The sequence below is a fragment of the Lathyrus oleraceus genome, chromosome 7 (assembly GCF_024323335.1).
Source record: "Lathyrus oleraceus cultivar Zhongwan6 chromosome 7, CAAS_Psat_ZW6_1.0, whole genome shotgun sequence".
NCBI lineage: Eukaryota > Viridiplantae > Streptophyta > Magnoliopsida > Fabales > Fabaceae > Lathyrus > Lathyrus oleraceus.
The window spans coordinates 527,318,323-527,333,316 of NC_066585.1; the positions used below are offsets into that span (position 1 = coordinate 527,318,323).

General features: G+C 30.3%; 2 protein-coding genes across 7 annotated transcripts; both read right to left on the reverse strand.

The window, feature by feature from the left end:
• Positions 1-1,827: 1,827 nt before the first annotated feature.
• Positions 1,828-3,161, reverse strand: LOC127107853 (uncharacterized). 3 transcript variants are annotated; one of them, XM_051045189.1, is made up of 3 exons: positions 2,528-3,161; positions 2,388-2,440; positions 1,828-2,308 (listed from the first exon to the last, which is right to left on the reverse strand). In XM_051045189.1, the coding sequence occupies exons 1-3, from the start codon at positions 2,601-2,603 to the stop codon at positions 2,003-2,005; spliced, it is 435 nt and encodes a 144-aa protein (XP_050901146.1). In that variant the 5' UTR covers positions 2,604-3,161; the 3' UTR covers positions 1,828-2,002. The 3 variants fall into 3 exon arrangements, with proteins under 3 accessions (XP_050901146.1, XP_050901145.1, XP_050901144.1); XM_051045188.1 differs by having other exon boundaries at positions 2,388-2,443; positions 2,528-3,011; XM_051045187.1 differs by having other exon boundaries at positions 2,388-3,161.
• LOC127107852 (delta-1-pyrroline-5-carboxylate synthase) lies at positions 3,161-13,768 on the reverse strand. 4 transcript variants are annotated; one of them, XM_051045183.1, is made up of 20 exons: positions 13,496-13,768; positions 8,752-8,823; positions 8,510-8,613; positions 8,316-8,418; positions 8,067-8,228; positions 7,457-7,746; positions 6,936-7,086; positions 6,566-6,730; positions 6,324-6,401; positions 5,785-5,874; positions 5,403-5,489; positions 5,209-5,295; positions 5,034-5,130; positions 4,838-4,941; positions 4,672-4,747; positions 4,264-4,414; positions 4,099-4,167; positions 3,850-3,916; positions 3,690-3,760; positions 3,161-3,579 (listed from the first exon to the last, which is right to left on the reverse strand). In XM_051045183.1, the coding sequence occupies exons 1-20, from the start codon at positions 13,673-13,675 to the stop codon at positions 3,495-3,497; spliced, it is 2,289 nt and encodes a 762-aa protein (XP_050901140.1). In that variant the 5' UTR covers positions 13,676-13,768; the 3' UTR covers positions 3,161-3,494. The 4 variants fall into 4 exon arrangements, with proteins under 4 accessions (XP_050901140.1, XP_050901141.1, XP_050901142.1 ...); XM_051045184.1 differs by having other exon boundaries at positions 7,457-7,734; positions 13,496-13,766; XM_051045185.1 differs by lacking the exon at positions 13,496-13,768 and adding an exon at positions 9,268-9,451.
• Between the last annotated feature and the right edge of the window lie 1,226 nt (positions 13,769-14,994).

The following is a 14,994-nucleotide window of genomic DNA, read 5'->3' on the forward strand; positions in this document are numbered from 1 at the left end:
ACTACCATAACAGAAAACTGCCAATGGATCAATGTATTTTAAGTGTCATTTCAACTTATCTTTATTATAATAATCTCCTAGACTTCTTTTGACCCGCACTGAACCTAAAACTGTCAATAAAAGCTCTATTAGCCTATGTTTGGTTAAGAGGTGAAACACTGCTACCGCATGTCCAATGTCCAATATCGTGAATGGTTTAACAACTAGTGATAATGTTTCATTATATTTGATTAAAGCGTTTAGCCATTCACACTAATAACCATTCTGTTTGGTGGAACAAAGACTGAGCTCATGTTTTCTTTGTTGCAAGGCAGCAAAATCAGCTCGCATGGGTGCCTTTCATTGAGACTCTAAGCCTATGTTTAAGTCCAGATTGAGCAGAAGTCATTAGCTTTTCAAACTTACGATGAAAAGAACATTGGACACGCGGTAGCAGTGTTTTACCTCTTAACCAAACATAGGCTAATAGAGCTTTTATTGACAGTTTTAGGTTCAGTGCGGGTCAAAAGAAGTCTAGGAGATTATTATAATAAAGATAAGTTGAAATGACACTTAAAATACATTGATCCATTGGCAGTTTTCTGTTATGGTAGTTGATAAGTTAGAAAGTAGTTATAAACAGTTTGTTAGATAATTTCTTCATTCATACTATAAATATATAATCCATCTCTTTCTCTTTCTCATGTTCACATTCCATAGTTTCTTGACAATTCTTCTTGTTCTTGTAGAGCTGAAAAGATGAACAATTCTTCCACTCCTGATCATCAGAAAGATGGTGACGATGATAAAGCAGCAATGAATGAGGATGGAGCAGCAGAGATTATCGGTTCATCTTCTGATGCAGCAGCAATGAATGAGGATGGAGCAGCAGAGATTATCGGTTCATCTTCTGATGCAGCAGCAGAGATTATCGGTTCATCTTCTGATGCTGCAATCAATAATGACATTGAATCATTGGATTCTTCCTTCTCCTCTCGACTTAACATCAATGAAAGACCTTCTCAAACTCAAACTCAAACTCAAGCTTCTGGTTCTTGTTCTAGGGGAAGAAGATTCAACAAGAAAGAAGTAGCAGTGATGGATTCGTCAACATTGCCATTGGATGCTATGCTGAGTTTAACACCAAAGAAGAGAAAAGAGAGATCTTCTGAAACTCAAACAACTTCGGATGAAACTTCAACCAAGAAAAGAAAAGAACACGGCCGTTTTCATCGAAGAAGAAGCTTCTAGAATGTTGGTAGAAAGACACTTGAAATTCAGCTGTTTCCTTTTCTTTTCAGTTGTTTCTTTAGGAAGAATAATTAGAAATTTAGTTGCCATGTTAGGATGCTATATTTCAAGTTTCTCTTGTTGATCGATAGTTATTGCTTGTTGCTGAGTTTAATACAATATATGTAATAAATCATGCAATTCTGTTACTTTGAGGCTAGTTGAATGTAGATGGTGCTTTTTATCGTTTCTGTTGATGTTTTATTTTTCAAAGGTATGAACTTTCGTTTGTTCTGCACTATTTTTTCTTTCTCTGTAGTTTTTTCCCATTGCATTCTTTTTCGTAAAAATTCCTAAGACATAAATGTCTTCACCTCTTTCTAATCCAAACCTATAAGTTACTTGGCAATGGCATGAATTACTACTATATGGCCAAATCTGCAGGAGAATTCGGCAAGTGTTTAGACAACTCTTCCAAATCTCAACCAGTAAGTTCCTTTGACAAATATCTTCACGCATTGCAACACTTGAAACATGATTTTATGGCTAAGATTTCAAAGCTATCTGAACCACATTCACTGAATATGTTAACAGAACATTGTAAGAAAATCCATGATATTTCACTGGTAATTAAATGTCTTACAATAAGATCTTATACTAACTTAGACCATCTCTGAACAATATAACAGAAAAATGTATAACAGCATGGGAATTAAATTTCTAATTATCCTTCCTAAAAAATCAACTGAAAAGAAAAGGGAACAATTATGGATTTTGAAATATCATGAACTTCTCAAGTGTTTCCATCTTCAAAAGTTGTTTGAGTATGTCTGTCTTTTCTCTTCTTTGATCCAGAACAAGAAGAGTCATCTTTTTTCTTGGTTGAAGTTTCTGCTGAAGTTGTTTGAGAACCGGAACCAGAACCAGGAGGATGTTCTCTTCTTATCTCAGATGGAGTTTCTGCAGAAGTTGTTTTAGTTACAGGTCCTTCTTTTCTCTTATTTGAATCGTTCTCGGTGTTTTCACCTCCCTCGTTCATTGCTACATCATCTTTCTGATCAGCAGTGGAGCAAGAAGAATCAACTTTCACTTTGCGAAACTGTAGTTGACAAGAAACAAAGAGAGATGGATTATACTTGTAACCTAAAAATCACTAACAGAAACAGACATTGACATACCCGGAGAGTTTTCAAATTTAAGAAGAGACGATATCTTTCTCTGGATGGTTTTTCTGCTATACTTCCACAGATAGAAATGAGTATTTTTGAAAAAGGAAAAGAATAGGATCTGTAATTTTGAAAAACAAGAACCACATTACCGGCCTCTGCTGCTTGCTGCTCCGACACTTCATCCCTATTTGGTGATGGCTCGGTCGGATTCTGAGCTTCCTCCATTAAAGATAATTTGCCAAGAATCTAAGGAGTGTGAAGGGAGAGAGATGAATATACCTTTGGAAGGAACGTCTCATCTTGCCGTCGTCTGTAGCATTTGTTAGCATAACTCTTTCTTTTAAATGAGGTTATCTTGTTCATTAGATTAAGATCCTACGGTTTATATAAGTTTATATTTCAAAATAAAAAGCAAGTATCTTCATTTCGGTTGATGGTAGTTAGTGAGAAAATTTGGGAATCGTGGAAAACTCAAATCATTAAAATTTGACTGTGTAATTTTTTTTTTAAAATTCAACAAATCAAACCGTCTTATTATAGTTTTTTTAGATTAGTTCCAAAAACATGTCAATAAATATCTATTTTTTAGGATTTAATTAAATGCATGTGTTGAAAGATATGCAATGCTTCTTCTTGTGAAGCTCTTTTGGTGACAAAGTGCACAAATAATGGTTTGAAAAAGCAATGAAAGTGCTCAAATATTGAGTAGTAGATATGGATTGAAAGTAGCTCAATTTGGAATTCAGTCTAAGTGCATGAATAATACTTAAAAGAAACTCAACTCTCTAAAATAACCGGGAGAATAACACTCCTCCACAGTTTTTCAGTTTCAATAGGATGCAGGGATAGATTTATAAGTGTCACATCACAGCATTGATGTTTTACAAACATGGGATCTTTTATGAAATACTAACGGCATAGTCATACTACAACATTCACCTAATTATTATTTTCTTCCCCTTAAAATTGCTCCAGAAAAGAAAAAGACTTTGGAAAGGGGTAATAGAGATTCTGTATGAACATCATCTCAGAAACATCTACTTATCAAAATAGAACAGATAAGAGACACCGTTTTGATGAGGTGAACATATCAGCTTGGACTAGTTTTCTGCAAGTTTATTTTGTGTTTAGTGGCTGTTCTTTGAAAGTATAATTCACACCTCGATCGCCATCGACCACCTGTCCGCTCCCCCTCAATACCCTGCATTGTATTATATCCACAATATTTAAATATGAGCCAAGAAATGACCTTGTAATTTTTGTTCATTTGAAGTTTTATTGTATTTATTAAAACAATATCTATTTCCATACCATTTGGTTGTCAACAACCCCTCGACTCCTACCGGACCTCTAGCATGAATTCGACTTGTACTTATTCCGACCTGTTCAACAATTGAAAAACCAAAAACACATGAGAAAAATTGAATGACTATCCCACTAATAACAACGGATTTTCTGGAAGATGCATTACCTCTGCCCCAAGCCCAAAGCGTGCTCCATCACAAAACCGAGTACTTGCATTGTGGAATACAGCAGCACTGTTTGTGCATAAAGCAAATATGGATATTTTTAACAACCAATAACATCAAGTTACAAGAGTTATAAAAATGTAGTAGTTATGAGTTGAAAACACATCAAAGCATGAATGCTACTAATAACATCAAGTAACAAGAGTTATAAAAATGTAGTAGTTATGAGTTGACCAAAAAGAAGTAGAAACCTGTCAACTTGAGATAAGAAAGTCTCAGCGACTTCAGAGTCTTCGGTGACAATGCATTCAGTATGAGCACTGCCGAGACATCAAATAAAGCATGAAACATTTTACACAATAAAACTAGTGACTCAGATAACAAAAATGAAATTTATTACGACAGCTCGAACTTGCCTTCCATGTTTATTTATGTGGTTAATGGCAGCAAAGACGTCGTCTACAATTTCAATTGTGCAAGCAAGTGAGCTGTACTCATGGTGTAAAGAACTCGCTTCAGAAATATTTAGCAAGGCACTAGCTTTTGGTCCACCATACAATTCAACACCTGCAAGCCATTTTTCTTTGTTAATACGTGTTTTCCGGATTTTGAGGCAACTTGATGGGCTTTTTTGCATAGTTGCACCGTCTATACTCAATCATCACAAAAAATGACTAGATTTAAACACAAAACTAAAATAAGAACAGAGATTACATTACATTTCAATTCATAAAATCCAATTATTCGTACGATAAAAATAAATTAAAAAACTTCAATGTGAACCAATGTTCTTCATATAAATCCATTTAGAGGTAAGGTCAAACCTCCACGTTTGAGTTCAAGGATAAGCTCGTTAAGTCCACCATTAGATGACAGATCCTTGTGTACAAGAAGAGTCTCCTAAGAATTTCATGACATTATTTTAATGAGCACAGTCCAAAAACTATATTTACATCACAAAGCATTGCAAAGGATATGAATGCTAATTACCAATGCATTGCAAGCTGCAGGGTAATCAGTCTTTGCATCCCTAACTATATGCTTTGCCATATCAATATTAGCAGACTTGTCAACATAGATATGACAAATTCCATCTGCATAACAGAAAAAATATCAATCGAATCCATAGTTTATTTTACAAGTCTATGTGTAGTAAAAAATTTATATTTTACATATGATACGTTACCAGCATGACCAAGAACAGGGATTCTTGTTGACTCCTTGATTTGAGAAACCAGCTTATTACTGCCTCTAGGGACCACAAGATCTATCACATCATCAAGCTGTAGCAGAGTTTAATTATTAGTGGAAAATCATCATACTAGAGCATCATTATAAGGATTTTCACTTGTAATATCTACCTTGAGTAGATCTGGAATTTCATCTCTTGAAGTGACAAGCCCGATAAGTTTGCTACCGACTGTATCTGGCATGGCTGAAGTAATGATCTACAGTAAAGAAGAAATATGTAAAGATGGAAACTTATTTATAACTTAAATGATGATCCAGATTGACCTGAAAAAACTATAGCCTCAACTAAAATAAATAAGTAAACCTTGTGTAAGATCGCATTTGATCTTCGGGCTTCCTTTCCTCCTTTAAGTAATAAGCCATTTCCACTTCGAATTGCCAATGCAGCTATCTGTTAATTCATATAAACAAACAACTTACGCGACAATATCCAAATTCACTAAAAGGAAATATTGCATGAACAAAAAGGGTATATTGATATACGATGATATAATGAAACAATAATCAACTTATACTAGGAAGGTACTTATATTTGTCATGTGAAGTAATTTTTGAAAATGAAAGATGCATAAGATAGGGTGCCTAATGAAACAATAATCAACTTATACTAGAAAGGTACACTTATATTTGTCATGCAAAGTAATTTTTGAAAATGAAAGATGCATAAGATAGAGTGCCTTAAGTACCTGAACAAGAGCATCGGGTCGTGACTCAAATATAATCAAGAGGACACCAAGAGAACATGATATTTTCTCCAAGACGAGGTCATCAGCTAGCTGGACACGTATAACAACAATCAGAAATGTCCTAATGAGTAAACTTAAGTTTTTGTTAAAATCTGTCACTGACTATATCTGTTTATCTTAGTTCAAGATCAGTGAGCATAAGTTACAAAATCCATTTCAGAATTTCTCATTTAACCAAATACTGGAAAGATGTTAAATCTGTCAAACACGTTAGAAGATATTACACATGTTACTAATGAGATGAGTAAGAGTTTGAAGGACCAACATTTGTTGGTCTAAGTGGCAAGAAGCTATGTTATTCTTACATAAGGTTTGGTATTCAAGTCTTGTGGATATAAAAAATAAACACAAGAAGTTTTGCCCCTTTATATGAATCAACCTAGCTCGGCTCGGATTATATAAAGGATCTAGACCAAAAAATCGAGTTTGGAGGATAAGAGAGCATCCTTCAAATCAATGAAAAGGGGTTTTGATCTGACCTCAGTTCTCTTCAAAACCTGGCCAATTGGTTCTTCCATATCTGCCAGCACGCGCACAGACTTTGCAAGACTAGAGATCTGTTAAGTACAAAATCAAAGGTCAGACAAAACACATGCTCACAATCATTAAAAATCGTGTTTTGGATAATGAGGAATCAGTGCCAGACATAGAAAATAATCAAAATCTGGCTGTGTATCCTTTAATTTTAACTCAAGTATATGCAACCAAATTAAGTTCTTGCCTTCTCAGGCTTCAGGGTTAAACGTGATATCAGAGACTTGTCATATCCGGCTTCCAACGCATCAGCAATATCAGCCTCATTCTCTAACTTTATCAACTTTTGGTTTTTCTCCAATGCATCAGCCACGGCCAGCAATACTTCCCTCCTTTCTTCAGATTTTAGGGCCTGAAAGGCAAAAATATTAAACTTGTATTTTGAAAAATACAATGAGTCACCAAGCTCATTTTCTACCCCTATAGCTCTCCAAGAAAGTGAATGTGATAATATTTTAAAATTTAATTGAGCTAGATTAGTGATAAAACTGATGTATTTATGTGCTAATATGTGCAAGAACAATTTAGATGTTTTCTCAGTGTATAACTGTTTTTACCTGAAGACGTCTAGAACTATTACGTGCTGCAACTGCCATTTCATGTGCAGTCTCTTCCTTTAAGCTCTTCCACAGATGTGCATCTTTATGAAAGACGGTACCTATTTTCTCCCCTTGAAGCACTCGTATGATGTTGTCTGTGGCATAGCCACTTAAACGGAATTGAAATACAGTTTCAAAGTCAGTAAAATGTAAAACCCAGATGTACACTTGAAATCATGCACTACATTCAAATTATAACATTACTCATGACAGATATTAGAATCCTTTTTCATTACATGAACAAATCACAGGAAAATAGATACTTTTTGTAAAGTCAAAGTTGTTGAAAGCGCACAAAATTCCATTTTTCTTTTTCTTTTATCCCAAGAGTTACATGCACTATGAGCTACTATAGTCATAGACAGCATGATAGACATGTGTATTGATTTTTGATAGCATAAAATGAGCCAAACTTTACACAGCATGGTAAAAGTGAACACTTTGTTAGAGAATGAACCACAGCACAAAATGTTAAATACCTAATTATAATAACAGGGATACTAGCATTAGCAGCAGCAACAGCAGCATTGACTTTAGCAGTCATACCCCCTCTGCCCAATCTTGATTTGTCTCCAAAAGTAACTTCTTTTTGATGTTTCTCATGTATATATGTATGGATTAGCTTTGAGTTTGGATCACTTGGAGGACCACTATAAAGGCCCTCAACATCACTTAATAAAACAAGAAGATCAGCCTTAAGTTCAAGTGCTAATAGGCCAGCCAAACTGTCATTGTCCCAGAATATACCAGAAGAATCCTGCACGCGATGCTTACAATTTAAGGAAATACCAAGTATTACAAAGCCACCATGACTAGACCATGTTGTCAAAAGCAAATTAATTTTTAAAAAAATAAATAAAGAGATAACTCATTGAAATTGGGTTAAATATATTTTTAATCACCATAAAATTGAAACAAAAATGATTTTGATCCCTACAAAAAGTTATTCATTTTCATTCCGAACTACAACAAAATTTAGGGACTAAAGCAGATAAAAGATATTTAGGGACCAGAGTCAAATTTCAACAATTTTATAAGGACCAAAGATAGATTTAACCCAATGAAATATTGCAAGAAAATCTAGAATACCTCATATGGTGCCTTCCTAGTACTGACAGCATCGTTTTCATTGAAAATGGGGATGACCCTGCACTCCAATAACGAGGTAACTGTTTCTGATAGTTGTTTTCTGAAACCTGAATCTCTGAAAAACCCATCATTCACTAGAAGTTGGGAGGAAGTCACATCTAGCTGCATAAGAAAAAAAAATTATCAGCATCATATGGAAGAACAATTTTATCAAAAAATTAACGTGAGCAAACTAAATTTTGGTTCGACCTGGCTAAACATGGTATCATATAGAGCCATGAGACTACTCTGCCCAACAGCCGCACATGCTTTTCCATCAAGGTCACCTTGTGGCTTTTGAAGATCAGAAAAGCTGCATGACAAATAAACAATTTTTTTTTAGGTTTGGCACTCTTGTTCTCTATCATTCCAACACAAATTAGTATAAGCTTGTTTATATGAACCTGCTATTAGCCAATCTGCGATATCTAAGTCTTTGTTTGCCAAGACCAACAGCACCTGAAGTCACCAATATAACTTCATAACCTTGAAGGTTTAGTTCTTTGAGCTGCAATTTAATAAAGTACTTATGTCATGAAATAAGCCTAAAAACCTCTCCAGAATACTCTCTTGTTCTCATACTGAAATTATTTCCAACTTATGAACTTATATACAGATAAAATCATAAAAATATATACACACATACCTGCTCACATAGAGCTCCAAGTCTACCCAGTGCTAATCTTCCATCACTTCGAGTAACAACAGCTGTTCCAACCTTCAATAAAGAAAATCAAACAAACAAAAACTGATTACAGAAGTAGCAAAAAAATTGGGAATAATAGTGTTAACCAGTGTTCTAAAACGAAAAGCAATTTCAAATAAAACTAAAAGCAAACAACCTTATTAAAATCAGTTAGAGCTTAACACATCAGAAAATACAATTCCAAAACGAAAAAAAAAAAATTCACGTCAATCTTCGCATACGAATAAGAGACAGATTAGCATGCTTTAGTATACATTTTTCAAATTCTAATAATAATCTTATTCAGTAAAAAGAAAACTATAATCCATAAAAATCTAATCCAAATTCTTGAACTAAACACTAGATTACAACAATGCATACGTAATCAAGAATTCAGAATAATAACAACAGTTATGAGAAAATTGATGACGATGATGCTATAAGATATTCATGAATTAAAGAATTGATGAAGAAGACCTTGACTACAATTCGATTAACGGACTTGACGAAATCTCGAGATGTATCCATGGAGTCATTAACAGACTTGAGGAAATCTCGAGATGAATCCATGGAGTTCAAAGACTGAGTCAAGATGAACGAGTTACTTTGAAGTAAGTGACGGAGAGACCCGAGTTGAGAGAAAAACGAGTATCGGAAATGCGGAAAATGTTGAGAGCGGGAGAGGAGAATATATAGTTACACTTAATTTGACGTGGTGCTGCCACGTGTCCACTAAATTCAAAGGGAATTATGGGCCCTACGAATCAGGGATGTTTAAGTCTTTATTATTTTTAGTGTAGTCTATTCTGACCAATTTATTTTTATAATTTTTATTAATATTAAAGATAAAGCAATGATAATTTAAAAATTACACTCTTATTGAATAAAAACTTATTAATTTATCATCATAATTTTAAATTTTAAATGTTTTGGTATTGCATTTTTTTTTCATTTTTAATATAATATTATCACTTTTTAATTGATAAAATGGAAAGAAAATAAATTGATTATAAAAAAAGGTAAATAAAACAATGGTCAAATACTAATAGTATTTTGAAATATTTATGACCAGGTTCCTATAACTGACCTGGTTCACTATTCTTTCTTTTTCTATATAGACAATAGTGTTACTAGTGTTACATTTATATAGTAAGATAATTATTTTAAATTTGAATTTAACCATTGTATTTGTACACAAAACCAAGAATATTTGTTAATGAAAATATTATGTAGCACATTGTTTGTGGGAAAATATAATGTAGCACATTGTTTGTGGGAAAATATTAAGTATTTATGAGACAAAAATTAAACTCATAATTTGTATAAGATACTCCACTTTTGTTTTTAATAAAAATAATAAGTTTAAATGTGTTTTTGATCCCCTAAATTTTATATTTTAAATAATTTATTCCTTATTATAAAATTTGCGATTTTGGTCCCTTAAACAGGTCCAAAGACCATCAAAATTAAGGAGTAAAAATCGGCAGATTTTATAATAGAAGATCAATGGTTTAAAACGCACAAATTAGATGATCAAAAATATATTTAAGTCAAAATAATATTTTAATTTGCAATTTGTGCAGTAAGCAATTTCAGTATATTTTATTTAATATTTGATTTATATGTTGAATAGCATTTTTATAATATGCTAACAAATATTTTTGTGATACTATTTAAAAACTAAAAAAATTAAGAAAATTTGTTTAATTATTTAAAAATAATTTTCTATTTAAGTTTTTTAAAAACATTCCTAAAACATTTATTAACATAATAATAATAATAATAATAATAATAATAATAATAATAATAATAATAATAATAATAATAGTAATAATAATAAATATGGATTAATTATTATACACTGTTAATGTAATTTTTTTTTATATTAATAAGTGTATTTCAATTAAATTTCAATTATATAATAAAAGAATCATACTTATATTTAACTAATTTTTATTTTGAGAAGAAAAATATTTTATTCCAAAAATAATAGACTACAAGTATAAGGCAGGCAGCCAACAAAGCACTAAAGCAAAAAAAATTAGAAAGATAGTCTATGCAAAGAGTGTCTTTATTCATATGATTTCTTAACTTTCCATAGAGTGTATCCCTTAAGATAATATTCGATTTCATGTCTTTGATGCCTACACAATTTGAGGTCCGAAAACACCATTTCTTGTTTAGTATGTCATATAAGATATAAGATAATCTGTCTCCGCAATTTAAAAATGCAAGTTTAAATTTCGATATCTCACTTATTTAATTTTAAATATAATAATAAATTTAACACTAAACTCCTTTAGAAATAAATTTAAATTATTATAGATTTCTAAAAATAAAAAATAAATTTATATATAAAAATGTTATATATAATTAGTATTAGTTATTTATCTTTAATAATAATACAATTTTAGGGCCCGTTGGCTATTTGTTTTCTTATTTGTTACTATTAATTTTTATTATCATCCATTTCAAAGATAAAATTATATTTAGTAATTTAGAATTCTATAAAAAAAAGTTAATATTTTGAATCAAGGTTGACTCAAATTTTCTGATAACTAATAATATTTTGAAAAATCTTTATTAGTTAAATTTTAGAAAAAATGCCTCTAAAGAAATTTAGAAAAAAAAATTATTCTTTTACATATTTTGGTATGAATTTAAAATGTAATCACATACAGCATAAATGTTAGTACATAAGCATTTAATTAAACTTTTAATATGAAATCATTTTTTTAATGAGCTATATAATCGTTTGGCAAATCAAGTGATTGAGATAAAAAAAATTCAATTAGTTTAATCTACTATATGAACTTTTGATGTTATATATATATATATATATATATATATATATATATATATATATATATATATATATATATATATATATATATATATATATATATATATTATATATATATATATATTATATATATATATATATTATATATATATATATATTATATATATATATATATATATATATATATATATATAAACTTCACATACAAATGTTTCCTCTGTATCAGTTTTTTTTTTCTTAACCTCACCTTTATGAAAGGTAAATTATCTATTTATAAAAGGATTAAAAGGTATTTTGTCATATGTGAAGGTGAGCTTTGAAAAAGTATGTAAAAAAAGTTTGGATTCACCTTTCAATACATGTGAAGATTCCTATTTTTTATTTCTTAAAAAGTTTAATATTACAAAAAATAATGATTTGAAATGAGATTTTTAAAAATCATCAATTTGACTAAGAAAAATATGTATAAAATCTTAAAGGTTATTGATTGGATAAATTTTTTGAAAAGGAAAAAAAATAGAGAAATGACAAAGAATGAATTCAATTTTTTTTATATGATATTTTCAAAACTATTTTTTATATGATATTTTTTTTATATGATAGACAAAATATCTATTTTTCTTATAAAATGACATCTTTTTAAGATAATTTAAGTGTATTTAATCTATAAAAATAAAAAATATTTAACATAATAATATAAGATAATTTTTTATATTATATTGTGTTTGATGGTTGATGCACATGACAATTTTTTATTTATTTTGTTTGGTATGTATTTGCATCAGGTAAAATAACATAACAACTTTTACTATAATATTTCTTATTAATATATACAATATTGATATTTATAAATTAAAATGCTAAATAATGAGAAAAAGAAAAAAATGAAGAAATAGGCTAAAATAATATTACTTTTATTAAAATATTCTTTGTGGATATATAAAACATTATTATTATATTTATTAATAAAAATATTAAATAATAAGAGAATAATATTTTAATATTTTTTATTAATTTGTATTTGAAACAAAAAATTATCGCAAGATTCGGTGAGGAACAAAAATTCTTATTTATCCAATTGCTTACCATAAGTTTTGTTTAGTCTTCTGATTATTCTTGCATTAAACATGGTAAAAATTATTATTATATCCACATTTTTAACAAATTCAAATAACAAACAATAGTTTTTTTAATAGACGTAAAAGTGAAAGACAAGGACATATTTCACAAATGACTAAACTACTCCTTACAAAAATAAAATATATATGACTTAAAATACTGCTTTTTGGCATGTATAATTTACTTACAAAATTAAATATGTTTGATAGTAACAACACATTTATTTATCTTTAACAATAAAAAAATTCTCTTTTTAATAGTTTAAACCATTTTTATTTTAATACCGACCTAGTAAAATATTAAACATTTTAAATTTTATTTTTGTCAAACTATTAAAACTTTTTGAATATTTTATTACAAAATATGCTAGAGACAAAAGAGCAACATGTGCAGAAACTTTGCTATATCTTTCTATTATAAAAACCTGTGGCCCAAACTTTTAGTACTTTTTATAATTTATATGCAGAAATTGTGACAGTAAAAAATAATAATAAAAAGACTGTGAACAAATTAATAAAATAAAAACAATGTTATAATCAAAAAATCAAAAAATTCTTAGAACAACTAACTAAATACGTGACTTTAAAAATAATTACAATAAAAATCAAATATTTCTATGATCTTACTTTTATGATTCTCTACGTAAAAACTATTTGCATTAGCAGTATTAGAAATAAAATCTTAATTAGTAAACAAAATGTTTAATGTTGAAGAAAGAATAAACATAATACTGTATATTTTTCATGTAAAAAGTAAGAAAGAAGATGAAGAAATTGATGATACCTTAACAATCAAACGCTTAACCTTGTTGACAAAAGTACGAGAAGGATCCATGTTGCTCAAATCCTCTGTTTCAGTTATCAAGTTAAGGTGATTTGTTGTTCCATTAAGAAAGGGTTTCTCATAAACTTTAGTTTTTGCGAACTTGGCAAAGCCATTTTGCAAAACTTCCATTGTTTTCATATCAGTTTTGATGGTTTATTGAAGGGAGGACAATGAAAGAAGAAGGCAGTGAGTGAGGTCTAGTTCAGAAAGACAAGGGGTTTTAAAGGCGCTGGATTTGAGGTTTGTCCTTTACCAACTACTATTTTTAATTTGATACTATAAGACTAGGTATTTTTTTTAGTGACACGGCATATATCTTTATAAAATATTCTTTTTTTAATCAAACAATAACACCTATAAAAAATATAGTCCTAATGTTTTTCTTCGGCATATTTTTGGTCCTTTCTATCACCGTTTATTAACAAAAATTGATGTGAAATGCTTCATGGAAATTTGTTATAACTGTGTGTAGAAATAACAATGTCAGTGTAGCAATGATGCTGACATGACATGTTATATGACTAAGGTCAACATCATATTTTAATCTATGCAAATTTGTAGTTAATCTCTATCAAATTCAAACGTATAATTATTGTCCACTTGAGCTCTTTGATCTAGCATTTCACAATGTTGATCACAAGCATTTGCGATAAGAAGTTGGTTGTTTCTAATAACTAAAAGATATGGTTGTGCTTCTTGCAAGAATACACATTGTCATGATCAGTGATGCAATTTGTCATTAAAAAATAGATACATAGAGTTTCTTCACACTCCCATAATTAGCTCATGCATTAACGTAGTTTATCTATAATTATAATATTCAATTTTTTTGTTGGAAGACCTCTTCTTTCTAGAACTTACTTTACTATTGTTCCACCCACGATAACGACCCCATTCACATATAGACTGTGATCTTGAGTTCGTTCCTCTAAACTTTATCTCCTTTGAGAATAAGATAAAAGTGGAGCAGTAATCACATCAAGACTAATAGTGTTTTTCTCGTAGATAAGAGTAGTCATCAAATGGTCATAAGAACTTGATAATGATCACATCAAGATAATTTCCTTATCTTCGTCACCAATATCCACCTCATACCTCACCAGATCGGTGATTATGTTGTTGAAGATATTGACCAAGAGCTTGCATGTATATTGTTGTGCAAATATTTGGGGTTACTACGAGGGCGGTCTTGGAGTGGTTTAGGGATGATATGGATGTTCACTTTCGTCTGTCTTTGCTCTGGGATACGTATCATACATTGGTGTAACACCACATGTATGAGGCGGCCGCTAGGGAATACATGTTACATCTTATAGGTTGTATTATCTTAGTGGATAAGTATCATGTATACATTGATGTCATGTACATATTCATGTTTACTAAGTTTACGCATCTCAACTAGGTACGAGGGTGTGTTGCTTTGATGATGTTATATATTGCCTTTGGATAGGCGACTG